The sequence below is a fragment of the Mytilus trossulus genome, unplaced genomic scaffold (genome assembly GCF_036588685.1).
Source record: "Mytilus trossulus isolate FHL-02 unplaced genomic scaffold, PNRI_Mtr1.1.1.hap1 h1tg000247l__unscaffolded, whole genome shotgun sequence".
In the NCBI taxonomy this organism is placed as follows: Eukaryota; Metazoa; Mollusca; class Bivalvia; order Mytilida; family Mytilidae; genus Mytilus; species Mytilus trossulus.
Genome location: NW_026963318.1, coordinates 498,496 through 517,198, shown reverse-complemented (window position 1 = coordinate 517,198; position 18,703 = coordinate 498,496). Strand labels below are relative to the sequence as shown.

The 18,703-nt window shown below is 31.3% G+C and overlaps 1 protein-coding gene across 6 annotated transcripts in view; it reads right to left on the bottom strand.

The window, feature by feature from the left end:
- LOC134701645 (myelin regulatory factor-like) overlaps window positions 1-18,703 on the bottom strand; it is a 95,488-nt gene that overhangs the window by 10,966 nt on the left and 65,819 nt on the right. For 3 of the 6 annotated variants that reach the window (XM_063562779.1, XM_063562783.1, XM_063562784.1), the window contains 13 exons: window positions 15,132-15,357; window positions 13,764-13,811; window positions 12,801-12,910; window positions 10,852-11,011; window positions 9,719-9,914; window positions 9,097-9,173; window positions 7,073-7,286; window positions 6,128-6,328; window positions 4,685-4,909; window positions 3,219-3,397; window positions 1,153-1,329; window positions 454-549; window positions 12-115 (listed from right to left, as the gene is read on the bottom strand). In XM_063562779.1, coding sequence (XP_063418849.1) covers window positions 12-115; window positions 454-549; window positions 1,153-1,329; window positions 3,219-3,397; window positions 4,685-4,909; window positions 6,128-6,328; window positions 7,073-7,286; window positions 9,097-9,173; window positions 9,719-9,914; window positions 10,852-11,011; window positions 12,801-12,910; window positions 13,764-13,811; window positions 15,132-15,357 — 2,013 coding nt within the window. The remainder of the gene's footprint in view (window positions 1-11; window positions 116-453; window positions 550-1,152; window positions 1,330-3,218; window positions 3,398-4,684; window positions 4,910-6,127; window positions 6,329-7,072; window positions 7,287-9,096; window positions 9,174-9,718; window positions 9,915-10,851; window positions 11,012-12,800; window positions 12,911-13,763; window positions 13,812-15,131; window positions 15,358-18,703) is intronic. The other 3 variants (XM_063562780.1, XM_063562781.1, XM_063562782.1) reach the window with 3 other exon arrangements.

The window sequence follows — 18,703 nt, the reverse complement described above, 5'->3', positions numbered from 1 at the left end:
TGTTAACTTACGTGCTGTGGTGGTAGATTTTATAGATGTTGAATGCAGTATAGATTGTGTGATAGATGACAACGTTGTTGTAGATAGTGTATGATTTTTTCCTCCAATATGTAATCTGAAACAGAAATTGAGATGATATAAGTTTTAAATACAGACCTAGAATGCCATTTTACTTAATTTCTACATATGGGCTCGGTCGGATAAAAATAGACTTAACTGTAAGTGAATATCACTATTTCTGCTTGAAATAAAATCTCTACCAAAAGTCTGTAACTGTTTCAAAATTGAGTTGTTAAAACAACCCTTTAAAACAGACCAAAATGCATCTTTTATTTCATAGTTGAATTCTCCTTAAACCAATCAAAGTTGTACACATGTGTATGTTAATGTGCACTTGCGTAAGGCCAATTTATATCTGACGCAACTCACATATATTCTGTGTTATAGACTTACTGTGACTTAGCATCATTGTTAGAGGGTGAACTACTTGTTGTATCTTGTGAATCTTTATGTCTCTCCAATATATATAATACAGTTATTGCTACAAGACTGAAATGTAAATATGTATAATACAGTTATTGCTACAAGACTGAAATGGAAATATATATAATACAGTTATTGCTACAAGTCTGAAATGGAAATATATATAATACAGTTATTGCTACAAGTCTGAAATGGAAATATATATAATACAGTTATTGCTACAAGACTGAAATGTAAATACATGTATATATAATACAGTTATTGCTACAAGACTGAAATGTAAAATTGATGAATCTTTATATCTCGCTTATAGTTGTTAACTTCTGTGTAATTTGGTCTCGTGTGGAGAGTTGTCTCATAGGCATTAATTTCACATCTTCTCTTTTATATATGAGTATATTGTATTGTATATTATATTGTATATTGTATTGTATATTGTATATGTATATTGTATAGTGTATTGTATAGTGTATTGTATAGTGTATTGTATAGTGTATTGTATAGTGTACTGTATAGTGTATTGTATAGTGTATTGTATAGTGTATTGTATAGTGTATTGTATATTGTATTGTATATTGTATTGTATAGTATAGTGTATTGTATAGTGTATTGTATAGTGTATTGTATAGTGTATTGTATATTGTATTGTATATTGTAAATGATACTTACCAGAAAGCCATGATGAGTATTAAGGTGATAATTATAATTTGTATAAAGCGATTGCTGCACCATCCATTGTCTGTAGGAGGCGACGTCTTTCTGCTGCCATGTTGATGATTGTGCGATGAACTATGACGATATTTGTGACTTGGTGATGATGATGATGATTTCTTTGGTGGTGTACTACTGCAAAAAAAATTAAATAAACAATTGCATATATGTTACTATTGATTGATCAATTGTTGGTTGCTGAATGCCCAATGGCGAATATTTCATGCATGTTCAGGCCTTGAAGGCATAAAACTTTGCTCAGTGCTTGGAGCACAAAAATCATGCTTAAAACATGAAATCCAGCAATTTGATTGGTTGATTTTCGAGTGGGAGTACAAAAATCATGCTCGAAAGTTTTACGACTGTGAGGCCAGGACAAGCATATGTAACTAAATTAGAATCTTAGATGAATTTTTGTCAGTTGTTATCAGTATGGTATAATGCTGATTTGGTTTTAATCCAGCTAATAAAATATCTTTTGCAGGTAAACATGATATTGCTGTGTTGTATCTAATAAAAGTCTGTTTGTAGTGTATATAAGTACATTTGTAGTCATTTTGTTATTGAAATTACTCATTTTGTTATAATTTATGTTTTTTTTTTCTATGTTTTTATTAGTTGTAATTGGCTTTTACAAGCTGTCAATAACCATGAGTACTCTCAGATCTGTACTCAGTGTCTTTTATAATTGTTAGAATGTACAAGTACCTAGCCATGTCCAAGGTTAGGGGGAGGGTCACAATCCCACTAACATGTTTAACCATGCCACAGTCTGTATTTATATGTCTGTTCCAAGTCAGGAGCCTGTAAAGCAGTGGTTATCATTTGTTGCAATGTATCAAATCTGTTTTTTGTTCATTATTTTGTACATAAATTAGGCAAGTTTTGTCATTTGAATTGTCACTGTCAAAATTTCAATTTGGTGATAAAAAACTAATTTGCTGACTAAATATGAAGCCATTCTATTCTGTTTTGAGAAAAGCATGATTAAAATATTTCTGTTCATTAAACATATTCATATTATCAGTAAATAGGAAGAAGCTGTCTGCCAGATTCCTCAAATCACACTCATATTTCAAATAACACTGTCAAACAGCTGACCAAATATGAGGTAATTCTGTTCAAAAGTTCCTGAGAAAGGTACCATATGATGAAACCATTTGTTGGAGGTACAGACAGACAATTTGATTACAAAGCAGCCCCACTCCTGGAGTAAGGAGTGTAATGTGATAATTTTTTAACTCTGGAGTAGGGGTGTAATATGATAAATTATTACATCTGGAGTAGGAGTGTAATATGAAAAATTATTACATCTGGAGTAGGGGTGTAATATGATAAATTATTACATCTGATGTAGGAGTGTTATATGATAAATTATTACATCTGGAGTTGGGTGTAATATGATAAATTATTACAGGTTGACATCCATGACTGTTACATTTTATTTACCTAAATTTTTCAGCAGTCAGATAACAAGTTAGCTATTGTGTGCAATCAAAAATAGGATATTGTTTAATGCACAGTTTATTCAACATTGCACCTCTTTGAAGTACAACTTAGGGTACATACCTGCCTGTGTCAACTGTCACTTTTGGCAGGGAATTTCCACAAGGAAGCTCCCAAATGGAAATTTTGAAAGAGCGAAGCGTTGATGTTTATTTAGGACTGTAAGAGCCATCTTCCACATAAAACCCCCATGGGCATTTTGAAAAGTTGGCAGGTATGAGGGTACTACATCTATAGACGATTTCTATATAAATTTGCCTCATGATGCATGTCCGGCAGAGGAAACATGATGATGTGATTAATAAAATTGAAGTGTTGTTGTCAATTTTAATCAATCTAGTTTCCCAATAGAATGTGTGGTTCAAGCTTTGTGAAATTCATATATTTTTGTCAAAAGGTAATATTAAAATATTTTTGTTAAAATCAAACAAGCAAAATTAGTTCGAGTCAGAGGTTCAGTAAAACTTTTTAAGTACTTTGACAGATAATGTAAACATATGATTGTAATAATGACTTACCTTACTGTGCTAACACTACATGATGACTTCGAACTGACTGTTGATTTTAAACTATCGTAACGTTTTAATTTGGATAATTTTTTGTTCATTTTTTCAAGTTCATCAATTCTCACTTCTAAATTGTCTGTTAATTTACACAATTCTTTAACTGCACCAACATTCTCCATGAAAATACGATCCTGAAAAAATAAAAGTAACAGATATTGATTTTATTTTTTAAGTGAAAATATTTTTACAGTATGAAATTCAAAGATGTGTGTAAAACATATTTAAATCATCATTAAAGATTGATGCTATAAAATGCATTTCACTTTTAGTACTCCTTTCTGAATAAATATTAAAAAAAAATGTGTTTGACTTTTACACAATTCTTTAACTGCACCAACATTCTCCATGAAAATACGATCCTGAAAAAAAAAAGATTCAAAGATGCTCTATGTGTAAAGCATATCTTAATCAATGTTTAAGATTGATGCTATAAAATGCATTTATCTTGTAGTACTCTTCTGAATAAAAATTAAAAAAAAATGTTTGACTATCACATGTATTGGTCAAAATCAAGACTGAGGATACCAAAATAAAAGTCAAAATGTAAGTAAAAACTTAAAATAAATAATAACTAGGTACACTTACAGTAACTGTTGGTGTATGGGACAATGTTACAGGTAGTAACGGAACTAAATAATTTATATGTGATTAATTTATTTATCAATTATTTATCAGATTAACCCTCCTTAATGATAAGATTAATATAATACATGTGACCTTCTTCAGATCAGTTTCTATAATGAAGTGGGGACCTGTCGCACCTTTAAAATGATAACATTACATTTCTGTGAAAAAGTAACATTTTGTTATCAAACTGTCATATATTTTTAGCACCTAAGTAATACAGTTGTAGTACATGTACCAGTTATCATTAAATATAAATCATGTTTTCAAATGGTTGTGATTAACTGCCTATTTATTTTCCATTGATATATATCTTTTAACTTTGTGTATTGTATATAAAACAGAGAAAAATATATGAGTTACTTGTTGTACAAGATTTCTTGCATCAGATATATCTCTATAGATTTAGGAAGATGTGGTGTGAGTGCCAATGAGACAACTCTCCATCCAAATAACAATTTATAAAAGTAAACCATTATAGGTCAATGTATGGCCTAGGTATACCGTATAGCGGGTTATTTTCGCGGGTGTAAAATTTCGCGATTTTCATTGAATAAGGTATACGAAAAATTTTGGCGGATTCAACATTTTTAACCTTACCTTTGCATGTACACTTTTAAATTGGCGGAATTTATTTTGGCGATTTTGTTCTATCCGCGAGAATAAGCGAAAATTTACACCCCGCGAAAATAACCCGCTATACGGTATCTGCCAATAAGATTCCTGCCCATTCAAAACTACAACATCTTTGTCTTCAATCTTGCATCTCTCTATGTTTTGAAAACCAAACTCACCTTATTTACAACTAACAGGTTATTAACCTGTTTCCCAGAATTCAGTGCAACATCCCCTGTTTCCATGACAGCATCAGGAAGTACATTTTGCACTTCCTGTGCCAATACACCAGTATCATGGCGCTGATGTTCAGGCATTCCTACAGTGTCAGCGAAATCCTGTTTATATTTATATTTGTATATATTCAGTTGAGCAACATTCTTTAGTTGATCCTTTGAATTAACCTACAAAGAAAGATAACTCACATTAGTTTTACTAATCAAAATTTTGAAATAAAGCAGATATATAACATCATATGAGACTACAGCGCAGGCTTCTTACATTAAATGATTCACACTAGATTTAGTATTAAATAACAAAATACAGCTTAGGTTTTCAACAAAAATATTTACTCTCACTTGTTAAATTAAGGTTCATCATAAGGAATTGAAAAATATGGCCGTGTTTACGCCTCAAAAATTTCTATGAGTACAGACAAACTGGTACATCCAGGAAAGTTTTAAGGCATGGCAGGAACTAGATATATAAAAGTTATATGAAGTCTAAGTTTCAGAAAATTAAAAACTTACCTGCATTTTGATGTGCGTTTTTTTCCTGTCTGCAGAAGATAGCAAAATAAACAAACACCCGAGTTTCATTTGATACGGTCCACTCAGTTACACAGTTTAAACCTGTCAAATCACCTATTGTCTACAGGTGTCTATTGTCCATCTATTGTCCATTTAAATCAATACTACTCACAACATTGATTATATGAGGGGAGCTTCTCAATCGTTTTCACTACTTAGTTAATTTTTGCACCTTCTGCATGAACGAAAAAAAATGGATAGCAAAATCTAGAAAAGTTTATAATTTTCTGAAACATAAAATGCATTTAAAATTTATATATCTAGTTCCTGCCATCCCTCAAAACTGTTCCAGGTGTAAAGGTTAGTCTGTGCTCAGAGTAAAATTTGGGGTGTAAATACGGCCATTTTAGCCAAAAGGTTATGATGAACCTTAAGGGGAAATGTTATAAAGAGAAAACCTCATGAGGTTGATGCTGTCAATTTTAAAACATTAAAAATCCATTTATGTAAAAAAGCAAAAATAAGTTGAAATACTGAGCTAATTTATGTTGGAAATTGTACAATATTTTCTGTAAATCTTCACTGTTCATGATGTGGCTGCCTGAATCACAACTAAAATCCTCTTATACAAGAGTTCAGAAAAGTATGAACTAGCATGCCTTCGATAACAATTAGCATCCCGGACAAGGCACCATTAAAGAATTTTTGAGGTGAACCTTTGTACCTGTTATCTGTTACCCATTTATGAAACAGTGACTTGCCACTATATGTTTTTCCTTTGCTTTATTTATTGAAATTTACATTAACAGTTACATTCAGTAACACCTCAAACTTAAAAAATGGAAATCTTAATTGAATACATGACAATCTTACCTCTCTAATATCATCTTTAACCCTTTTATCTGAGGGTTGGAGTAAATGACCAGTCAATCTCATGTTACCATGGACGGTCAGTGCCTCTTCAGGGTGGTCAGTGTTTACTCCTACCCTACCCACATGGTATACTCCATCTGGAGTCTGAGCTTTCTGCCACATCACATCTACATCACTGTCAAACTGACCAGGATTGGACGCCTGAAAAATCATCATAATAAATATATCATCAGAAATAAAATGCAGTAAATTCATTATACTGTAGAATCATTTACCTTTGTGGGTAACAATTTTTCGTTGCTTAAGGAAAACTTTCATGTTCATCGACATTTACTTTCATGGTTTTGCTGGAAATCTGCACACAAGTCTAATGAATTTTTTTATTGGTTGAACATTTTTTTCTTGGTTCACCTGCACCAATGAAATCCATAAAAATTTCAACATTCAATAATAAATTCACAGCAACTCATTTATAAATTATTTATAGCAATGTTTAAAATGATAAAAACTTTTCTCTGCTAATCTCTCTTTCATACATGTGCCGGAATTGTGGTATGGGCTTTGCTCATTGTTGAAAGCTGTAAGGAGACCTATAGCTGTTAATTTCTGTGTCATTTGGTCTCTTGTGGAAAGTTGTCTTATTACCAATCATACCACATCTTCTTTTTTTATATCGAATCAATGATAAAGTACTTAGGGGGACTTATTAAGCACCTGGTTGGTAGGTTGTAGGTTTGAAAATTGTGCAGGCAAGGCAATCTCAACCAAAGAGATTATTGTCTTAAAGTATCATGAAAAAAGGTATATTCATTTTTTGTTCAATGTAATCTTGCTACAAAAAGTAAATCGTTCCCAATTGACTGGCGATAGTTGCTATTGTAGAATGATTCTAACGTACTTAAATACCGACATCCATCCACACTAAGCAAAAAAATCTCTGATCACCTTGAAACTCACCCTGACAATCAAACGCTCCGATGATTGTGCTGCCACCATATAATCATTGTCACCACAGTGTGCATGTAATGCCACGACTAACATAAAGTATCGCTGATCGGGATTAGGTCGCCCTTTCTTTCTCATATTATTAGAAGTTGTCTCACTAAAGTGTAGCCGACCAACAGTCATTTTATTGGTTTGATTTGGTATAATATCCACTCTGAAATAGTAACATAACATATCAGTAAGATTTAGTGACCATAAGACTGGGCTATAGTTATTTGAACTATTAAAGCTGATTTTATAACAATACTGAATAGATATAAAATAGGGAATCTTCATAATTTACATTTATATTTTGTTAGGACATGTTTTCAAATTTGAATGCACCTTATTCTTTACATTGTCTTAGGAGATTGTGGGCAAACATAATACCAAGTATCAATAATATCCATCAAGGCTTTCATACATTCTGACAGACAAATATCCATACAACACAGACACCACAGAACATCCTTTGCAAAAAGGGGGGTGGGGGGAGTTACAGGGGAGGGGGATATAATTATAATCATTTTACACTGATGTCAATATACAGAGGTTTTGCCTTATGATTTCATTGATTGATTAATGTTTAACACCACTTTCAATACTATTTCCTAACATTGAGTTTTTAATTGGTTGTGGATGATGAAGTGTCAGGTGAGAACCACCAATTTTGGTAGGTAAACTGATTATTCTAACCAATTAAGGACATTAAGAAATACTTCTACATTTAAACATCTTTCAATTTGTCATTTGTTACTAATTTATGTATTTTAGAATTAAAATAGTTTTTTGTCTTTCTTTTCTTATAGTTATTATTGTTGTGATGAAATACCATTGTTTTATCATTTATTTATAATTCAAAGGGGTGAGAGGGGCTTCATATATTAACGTATGTCATTGCGAAATGTGAACAAAAGGATATTTTGGAAACATAAACCTAATTTAGTTTACACACTTCATATATATATATATATATATAGTACATGTTCTGTCAGGAACAAAAAAAAACCTGCTCTTCCTTTTCACCATTATATAACATATGTCATGCGCCTTACAACAAGTTTCCATCAATTGTACTTGTGGTTGGTACATATATGTACAGACTGGTAGGTAATACAGAGAAACATATACTGATGATATAAGATATTGCACTAAGGTTGTCAGGACTTTTGAATAACAGTATAAATCACCTTAGTGAACCAATTTTCTTTTAACTGGTTAATCTATCAAAAGCTATTTATAGACATGTTGATTATTGATAAAAAAAATTTGCTATTTTGAAATAGCAGGTTTCAAGTACCTTTAACTAGATTTACCCAAATTCTACACTCACCAACTTTAAACACCTGATATATCTCTAAATTGCTGCTAATGAATGATACTTTATTTATTTGAAATCTGACATGTATCACAGAAAGAAAGACATGAGATACCAGAGGGACAATTAAACTCATAAGTCGAAAATAAACAATTCTGCGCCTGTCCCAAGTCAGGAGCCTCTGGCCTTTGTTGGTCTTGTATGATTTTTAATTTTAGTTTCTTGTGTATAATTCGTAGTTTAGTATGACGTCCATTATCACTGTACTAGTATGCATATTTTTTAGGGGAAGGACACCTACGGGTGCGATAATTCTAGCTACATTGAAGACCCATTGGTGGACTTCGGCTGTTGTTTGCTCTATGGTCGGCTGGTTGTCCCTTTGACACATTCACCATTTCCTTTCTCAATTTTATGATAGTGCCATGGCCAAAAAAGAGAGAGAAAAAAAGGCAGACAAACAATAGTACAGAAGACACAACATAGAAAACTAAAGACTGAGCAACAAGAACCCCACCATAAACTGTGGGTGATCTCAAGTGCTCAGGAAGGTTTAACAAATCCTGCTCCACATGTGGAAAAGTTTTTCATTGGTTTAAATATATCCTGCTCCACATGTTGAAAGGTTTTCCTTGGTTTAAATATCATTCAATGTAAATCAACTTACCTAACAGGATGGAAAGGCTTTTTACTTCTGTCTGATTGTGACTGTTCTATTTTGATTGTTTGGGATGGTGACTCTGACTGTAAAAGTAAATATATAGATTAAAAAATAATATTCTGAACTTGAATATATAAATAAAATAGAATATGATTTTCAATAGTAAATTCAACATGGAAATAAAATTCAATTTGTGACAATGTGTTTTAAGTACATAAAAACTATTCTGCAATCACATGATTTTCTTTTGTAGGAATAATTTTTGTTGCTTAACTGATTATTTCTTAATGAAATGACACAGAGAGATGTCTAACCTATGTTACATATAAACTACGGAATAAAGTCAAAGGACCATGTATGGTAAAATAATTTCAAATGAAATGAGATGTCCCACCTATCAAATAACATTGCCTTTCCATTGGTGGTTCACTTTAAACTGATCTTATCATTAATTCTTACTGTTGTCGACTGTACCTATGATGATGCAAGAACAGTAAAAATAAGTTTCATCTTTGCAACTTCTAAATGGCAAGACAAAAATTGAAGTTTTCTTAAACTTTGAATATCCTCATTTTACTTCCTGGTCAGCGCTTAATTTGCATATTTTATATATTTTTTTAAGGCTTACCTTTACACCATAGAAATGTAAATGAAAAGCATCAATTTTCTTGACCCCTTCTGGTGTTCGGACATATCTAGGGTCACCAGCAATTGCCATGTGTGCTGTGACCTGGAAATGATTCTTTTTCTGACATACGAAAGCTTCATCAGGTGTAGAAAAGTTAAATCCTTTGTCAGAATCTATACGGTATTGAGGCGGTGGTCTGAAGTAAATAAAAATGCATATTACTGTAGATTCATTCTTATTCTCTGGGTTTTGTTATTACAGATGAGCCACAAATTACAATTTTTCTATAGGCTTTATATGCAGAGATTGGCAAAACTCAGAAATCAAATATCTTCAAAATGCACATTTTTCTCAATGCACAAAAATTGTAACCTTTGATAATAAATGTATCAACGGTAATTCCTTTATCTTTCAAAACAATATAGTTAATTGATTGCACTTTTTAAATATCTATTACGTCACTGATTCATAAAAAATACATAAGTGTATAACTGAAAATCATGACAGCTATTTCTCAGGTAAAAGTTTAAAACACAGAAAATAAATTAGATAACCCCACAAAGACATTATTCATAATTTGTCGTAAAAATGTTTCAGGTTTTTTTTCATGTTAAACAATAATACAATTAAACCCTAAGCAATTTACTTCTTGTTTTAGTTATTTCCTATATCTGTACGTGCAGTTTGAAAGTCATATGAAGAAAGAATAAACACATGACATTCTAACTTAAAAAAAACCTAAATCCTTTATCCTCAAAGAATATTTATATATAATTTATAGCCTCCAGAAGGAGAGTGTAAATAATAAACATAATAAATACAAAAACTAAACAATTGAACAAAACAGTCAAGTTAAATCAGAATCTTGTGATCAGCTTAAATGAGTAAGTGTAATGTTCTCAAAAGCAGCTGTTTTATGTACAGTAACTATTTTTTTACTGGTATTGTATACAAGAGCCTAAGGGAAAATAAGTTATCTTAACTAACTGTGTTTATCCTTACCAAAAAAAACCTAACTTATTATAAAATTATTATATCATAACAGATGAGAAATGCGATGAAAAATATCATCAACCTGATTTTTATAAAAGAACCATTATTAAACTTCAAACATTTTCACTTTAATAACTTACAGATCTTTGAGATTTGAATCGGTTAATGCTGTCCACTTCTGAACATTGAATGCCTGCCATTTGATCACTTGGTAAGAGGAGTCCATGAAACCAGAATTACTAGAATCTGGGTCATATTGATAATCTTCTTCACAATCTAGGTAGCCACCAAAACTGGAATCTAAATAAAAATACATAATGTCAGTTCATCATCTGCTAATAGGTGATGGTGAAACTTTAGCCAACCAGTATGTCATTTATGTAAAATAGAAAAAGACTTGGGCCCAGAAAAGACCCTTTAGGCACTATTGACTTCACATTGATCTAAACAAGAATGTGTCCAAACTACATGGATGCCCGACTGGCACTATCATTTTCCATGTTCCATGGACCATGAAATTGGGTCAAAAGTATAATTTGGCTTGAAAATTAGAAAGATCATATCATAAGCAGCAAGTGTACTAAGTTTCAAATTGATTAGACTTCAGCTTCATCAAAAACTACCTTGACCAAAATCTTTAACCTGAAACTCCCATTTTCATTTTCTATGTTCAGTTGACCGTGAAATTTGGGTCAAAAGTTTAATTTGGCTTTAAAATTAGAAAGATCATATCATAAACAACAAGTGTACTAAGTTTCTAGTTGATTGGACTTTAGCTTCATCAAAAACTACCTTGACCAAAAACTTTAACCTGTGGACGAACGAACGGACGGACGGACAAACGAACGAACGAACGGAGCCACAGACCAGAAAACATAATGCCCCTCTACTATCATAGGTGGGGCATAAAAATGACTATTAAATAACATCGTCCTAATGTAAGGTTACATTTTGATCTTTCTGGGATTTCAGGTCTTGGTCGGGTTGTTGTCTCTTTGACACATTCCCCATTTCCATTCTCAATTTTATCTTGTTTATTTATTTTCCTGCTTAAATGACAATACGTAATGCAGTATATTATAAACAAAGTTTTCAAGCACCATTTGTTTTTAATCTGCATGTTTTCCTTTTTGGATTGTTTAACACTAAGTCATTTGTTATAGCTTGCTGTTCAGTGTGAGCCAAGTTTCAGTGTTGAAGGCTGTAATGGTTCATATTTTACACATTGTGAGTTAGATGGAGAGTTGTCTCATTGACATTCATGCCACATCTTCTTTATACTCTTGTTAGTTTGAAAGCTTTAATTTGAAAACTAGGAACAGCTGTCTACATAAATCTGGTAAGTTTTTGGTACCAACTTTCTCTGCTCAACCAATTGTAAATCTTCATCATACTACTTGTAAATAGTTATCAAAGGTAACAGGCTTAGAATATTATACGCTATAATCAATATTTGTAACCTGGCTTAAGGTGGTATGTGAGTCTAAAATAAAAATGATAGAATTTGTTCATACTTTGCCAAAACGTAGTATCTATTGATATATGTTGAAAAATATAATAACAATGAAAGGTCACCGCGCATTTTCTCAAGCTACAGGACCTGACAAAATGGCACATTTTGTATGGATAATACAGGAAAAAACACCATTTTGTAATTAAAATCTAAACAAAATGATAGAATTGTTAAATACTTCAGGAAAAGATAGCTTTCAGACAATGCTTTGAGAATATCAAAAGAAAAGATAGGGTCACCGTACGTTTTTTCCGGGTAAAATACTAAATAGGAAAATTCCATGTAGAATCCTTCAGAATATGTACTGTTTTAGAGTTACCTCCCCTTAAAATGCCAATTTAAAAAAAAATTCAAAACGACTAAAAATAATCAACATTTGCAGTAATATTAATATTTATAAGATATATTCTTATAAATTTGTTCATTTAAATGAAAATTCACATTTAATATCTGCATTCCTGCATCCAATTTTGCTAACTTGATAGAAAATCTGGACCTTTGATTCTCTGTTTTTTACAATCCAAGATGGAGGAAGACACCCATACCAATTTAAAATACCACTATATTGTAACTTACTAGGTTCCTGTTTAATAGGTAACATATCTTGCCGTCCATTCAGTAGTACATTGGTTAAAGTATTGTTTGGTGAATCAGGGTACTTTCTCTTGGCTGGACGTGATGGAATACTGAATATAAAATTAACACAATCATAGTTAATATTTTAACAAAATGAAAAATTACAGAAAGAGTGCAAAATGGTGTTAATTTCAATTGACATATTTTTTTCTTTAAAACTTCAAATTCAAAGATTCTATATTTTGATAATAAGATTTTCGGTTTATATTATTGGGGTTAGAATTTCTTATGAAAGACAATCTAGAAAAGCACTTTTAAAGATGCATCAAAAATCATGATATGCTCTTTGCTAGTAGTTTTTCCAAGTATCAATTGTTTGAAAAAAGTCTCTAGAACTGAAAGTGTGTGTTTTTGGACAGATCTTCTTCACTTATAGACAATATCAAATGTTGAAAAATCAAAAATAGAACCATTGTTTATTTTTGGCACTTATAAAACAAGCTGTATAAATAAAAATGTTTTGAGTTAAATATTTACCTGTGGAAATTTTTCCATACATTATTATTGAGCACATATGGTGTTATTTCCCTTTTTCTTAAAAAAAAATCCTATTACATTGAATTATTTTATTTCATGTGTATATAAATTAACATTGTGTTTCTATATACATGTACAAGTATTAAAATTGTTTCGTACCATGCAATGGGTTGTCCAAACAGATCTTTTGAGGTGAAAATTACAGGGAAATTTTACATGATCTTTTCATGTATGTGGGTTAACCAAGGCAATACATCTTGAATATACAATAAACTGCAGTTAAAAAATGCATCATTGTTTAAAATTACCATTGTTTTATTTCTTGTATCATCAACTAGATGAGTTTTCCATAGTAAATGTGGAAGTTCAAACTTTTTAAATTGTGCAGTTTGAAACTTCTTGCCTATATTTTTAGAATGTTCTTACCTATAAGAAGAAGAGATCATCTGTGAATCTGCTGGTTCATGTCTGAATCTACAACGAAATGTTATTACTTTAGAGTTTATGAATTGGTTCTTAGTGATTAAAATTAGCTATAGGTTCCTGAGAAGATTGTCTTTGATTGGTTTATTCAATGGTTATTTTATTCATTTAATGTTTTTACTTGAAGAACTTAAACATGCTTTTACAGTGAGATAAGTTACCATTATTATCCTGACTGAAATTTAATTCTCTATTTAATGAAAATTAATCATTTGCAGTTTCTGGTGTAAAATCAATTTTGTATATCTTCTTAATAAATAGGAATATGTGTAAATGCAATGATTTGTGAGATTGGTGTATTTCCTTAATGGTGATATATATTTCAGGCATTGTAGGATCATATCATACTCTTATCTTTCTCCTTACCTTTCAAGTGGGGAGATCATTTGTGGGTTCATGCAACACTATTATTAAAGGTGTATTACCTATGAGAAGAGATCATTGGAGAGTTGATGCCACACTTCTCTTAATGGTTTTAATGGTGAGATCATTTGAGTTTAATCTTTCTTACCTGTGAGGAGGTGAGATCATTCGAGTTTGATCTTTTTTACCTGTGAGGAGGTGAGATCATTCAAGTTTGATCTTTTTTACCTGTGAGGAGGTGAGATCATTTGAGTTTGATCTTTCTTACATGTGAGGAGGTGAGATCATTCGAGTTTGATCTTTCTTACCTGTGAGGAGGTGAGATCATTCAAGTTTGATCTATTGTACCTGTGAGGAGGTGAGATCATTTGAGTTTGGTCTTTCCTACCTGTGAGGAGGTGAGATCATTCGAGTTTGATCTTTCTTACCTGTGAGGAGGTGAGATCATTTGAGTTTGATCTTTCTTACCTGTGAAGAGGTGAGATCATTCGAATTTGATCTTTCGTACCTGTGAGGAGGTGAGATCAATTGAGTTTGATCTTTCTTACCTGTGAGGAGGTGAGATCATTCGAATTTGATCTTTCGTACCTGTGAGGAGGTGAGATCAATTGAGTTTGATCTTTCTTACCTGTGAGGAGGTGAGATCATTTGAGTTTGATCTTTCTCACCTTTGAGGAGGTGAGATCATTTGAGTTTGATCTTTCTTACCTGTGAGGAGGTGAGATCATTTGAGTTTGATCTTTCTCACCTTTGAGGAGGTGAGATCATTTGAGTTTGATCTTTCTTACCTGTGAGGAGGTGAGATCATTTGAGTTTGATCTTTCTCACCTTTGAGGAGGTGAGATCATTTGAGTTTGATCTTTCTTACCTGTGAGGAGGTGAGATCATTCGAGGTTGATCTTTCTTACCTGTGAGGAGGTGAGATCATTCAAGGTTGATCTTTCTTACCTGTGAGGAGGTGAGATCATTTGAGGGTTCATGCCTGGAGCAGAGAGAGGTAAAGGTGTGGATGATGAAGGATCAGGGTGAGATACTGGAGCAGGTGGCATGTGGTTTAATACAGGTGGCTCATTATACCCTGATGGAATAGGCTTGGTGGTGTGAATTCCTGGAGGCCTGTGGTGACTCGGTGGATACATGTGATGCATCGTGGGGTTCACACCGTATTTGTTTTCTGAAAAAGATAATAACATGTTAGTGAGTGTACATCTCACTAATTATGATAAATTGTAAAAGATATATCATTTTAAGTTTATAAATTAATAGAAAGTCTTTTTTATCTGAAGCCTTGATTGAAATTTCCGTTAAGATATTTGACAAAAGTCACCTGTTCTTACCTCAGCTGTTTAATATGTTAATACTTTATTTCAATCCTAATTAATAAATTGATGAAAATAACAAACAAAAAAGCTAAATTTCAAAGTTGATATGTAAAATAATAACAATGCATCAAAACATAACTTAGCTTGCAAAATTTTATTTTGTTACCTGAAAAAAAGTATACTTTTAAGTCTTTTGATTTATGTTCTATATGTATTCTTAAAGTCTAACTGATTATGAGGGGAGGGTCTACTAATGTTTTAAGATTGTTTGACTCTTAAAGTCTAACTGATTATGTGTGGAGGGTCTAATGTTTTAAGATTGTTTGACTCTTAAAGTCTAACTGATTATGTGTGGAGGGTCTAATGTTTTAAGATTGTTTGACTCTTAAAGTCTAACTGATTATGTGTGGAGGGTCTAATGTTTTAAGATTGTTTGACTCTTAAAGTCTAACTGATTATGTGTGGAGGGTCTAATGTTTTAAGATTGTTTGACTCTTAAAGTCTAACTGATTATGTGTGGAGGGTCTAATGTTTTAAGATTGTTTGACTAAGTTTTAGGAAGGCTGAATATGTTGGGCAAAAGGACAAAAATTGGTTCATATTTTATTCTAAAATTCTCCTGCTGCAGTGCTGGAGTAACAAGACAAAATTTGATACATTTTGATAGTCAATTCTAGACCACTCAATTCAAAATGTACATTTTGATTGTAATCAAATCAATTTCAAATTCTTTTTTTTTCTCTCTTCAAATACGATGTATTCATTTAAAGAATTCTCATTTGTATCTTTATATTCATCATAAATCAAAGCAAATACACAAAATTCCACTAGGATTCTATTTTATTCTATATCAAATAAATAATTTTACAAACAGACACATTACCTACCAAACTCATATAACTTGACACAAAAGTTGCCAAAAATATTGACACCTTAACAACTTAAACATGAAATAAGTTGTTTTAGAAAAAAAAACAAATAGAAAAACAAAAAGTAAATTTTGACTACATATCCTATAAAAAAAAATCTGTGGGTGTGAACAAGTAGTTATTGTTTTATCTGTCCTTTAATATAACATTTAAAAACTAGCAATACTGTAAACCAACTTATTTTCACAGATACCTGACTTCACAATTGGCCATTTTTAGCCCACTTTACTGCTATTTAATTTCATGATTTTCAAATTACTGATGGGCAGTTAGATCTTAGTTATATATGTTGTTGATGCTATAGCATTATATTATATGCTGATTTGCAATAAACTTATTACAATTACAATTACAATTAGTTTTAAATTTTTGCAACTAATTAAATTTGCATTATTTTTCTACTTACGAAAGACGCAAAATAAATCAGTTGCTATCAAAATTAGTTGGTTTACAGTACATATCTTCCTTTTTAATTTAGAAAAAAAAGAAGTCTTTTAAACAATATTATTAAACTCGAAAATACTTTTAGTAACAACTTTTCATTTTAAAGTTCAGGTTCAAGTTTAACACTTACATTTTTTATTTTAGAAGGTACAAACATGAACAAAAATTGTTCATTGTGAAAAACCTAGTTTGAAATGTTTTTAACATAAAAATTCAACGAATGAGGTATAAAATTGAAATTTACCAGCTCAGCTTGAAGAAAAATTGACTTTTAAATTTGATATCTATGGGTATACCTTTACCCTATAATCAATCACACACATAAAGCATTACAAAAAGGACAAGCAGTTGGCGATAGTTCCAGTTAATTCAAATTTTTCTTACCATGAAATTTTTTCATCTTAATCCAATCATTGATTTTTTGGTTACAGTTGCACATTTGAATTTCTCAGATTTATCTTTAAATTTTTCAAGAATTCAATATTTTCATTCTGGTTGGACATGACAAATTGAAAGGAATCTAAAAGAATTCTTTAATTTAAGCCTCAGGTGTGACAAGTATTATGATATGAGTATTTTTATTGCATATTTGCCACCCAGATCTTGTTAACTTTCCATTTTCGACAAAATTTACATTTGATTCTTCTTTAAGCTGATGATCTTGTCCCATAGATTAACAACAATTGTCAAAAAAAACTGACACTGATTACTAAATTAAGCATTTTGTGTACCGAAATCCGATCTATATTTAAACTACCAAAAATCACATGTTGTATTTAACAAAGTTTAATAAAAACAGTAAAATGGTTCATTGTCCTCCTTGATATTGACAAAACGATCAGACTATATTGACGAGGTATAGAATCGTGTGTGAGGTCGAGACATTGGTTTAATTAACGATTGGTACGACATGGTACTACATTTACACGCCTTAACAAATGGAAAATTAAAAGAAATGGCTAAAATAAATCAAGACATCCAATATTGACCTCCTTATCAATTTTCGTTACCACTCTTCACTAGCAATTATTACATAAAGATGTAGAAAACTTTAGCTGCAATTATTTGTATTACATAAAGTTTAGGACACATTAGAATCAATTATTACTTTAAGACAAATTTAGCATTTTATTTAACTTATTTGCACTAAATAAGAAGTAAAATTAAAATAAACCAAAACTTTTTTTTTTCTGTGTCGGCTGGGACTATTTATCTATCAGGCACTTAACATATAGTCCCAAGTATAGGTATACTAAGAATAACACACTTTACACTTTTGTTATTATAGTACGACATTGAAATACAAATTAAAAGGTACTAGATGTATCACAAAAATATGGAATTTTGATCTCAATATAATTAGTTCATCATATCTTTTTTTGAATTTTATTACATTAATTTCAATGTTATCATACAAACACAAATAAAAATTATGAATGAAAATTTCCAACAAAACAAGAAATAAATAACCCACCTTTAAGATAGAGAACCATCGTAAAAGTCATATTAGCGAGGTCATTAGGTTGTAGAGAAGACCCATCATTTACATTTGTTCATAAGAATTACACTGACATGTCGACTGGTACAGCTATATACAATGAGCCAAGTAGGAAATCGCCAGACATATAATTTACAATGACATTTCCGTAAAAAGAAATCGCTGTTCCTTTTTTTTTCATGATGTAATTAAGAAATTTCCCATTGTTTATATTTTGAAAAAAAGAATTGAACGTGACAGAAACAAATGCAATCAGAATAGTGTCAAAATATGGAACACTATTTTTAACTTTAATCAAAAGATTTTGTTACGTTTTTATAAAAAAAA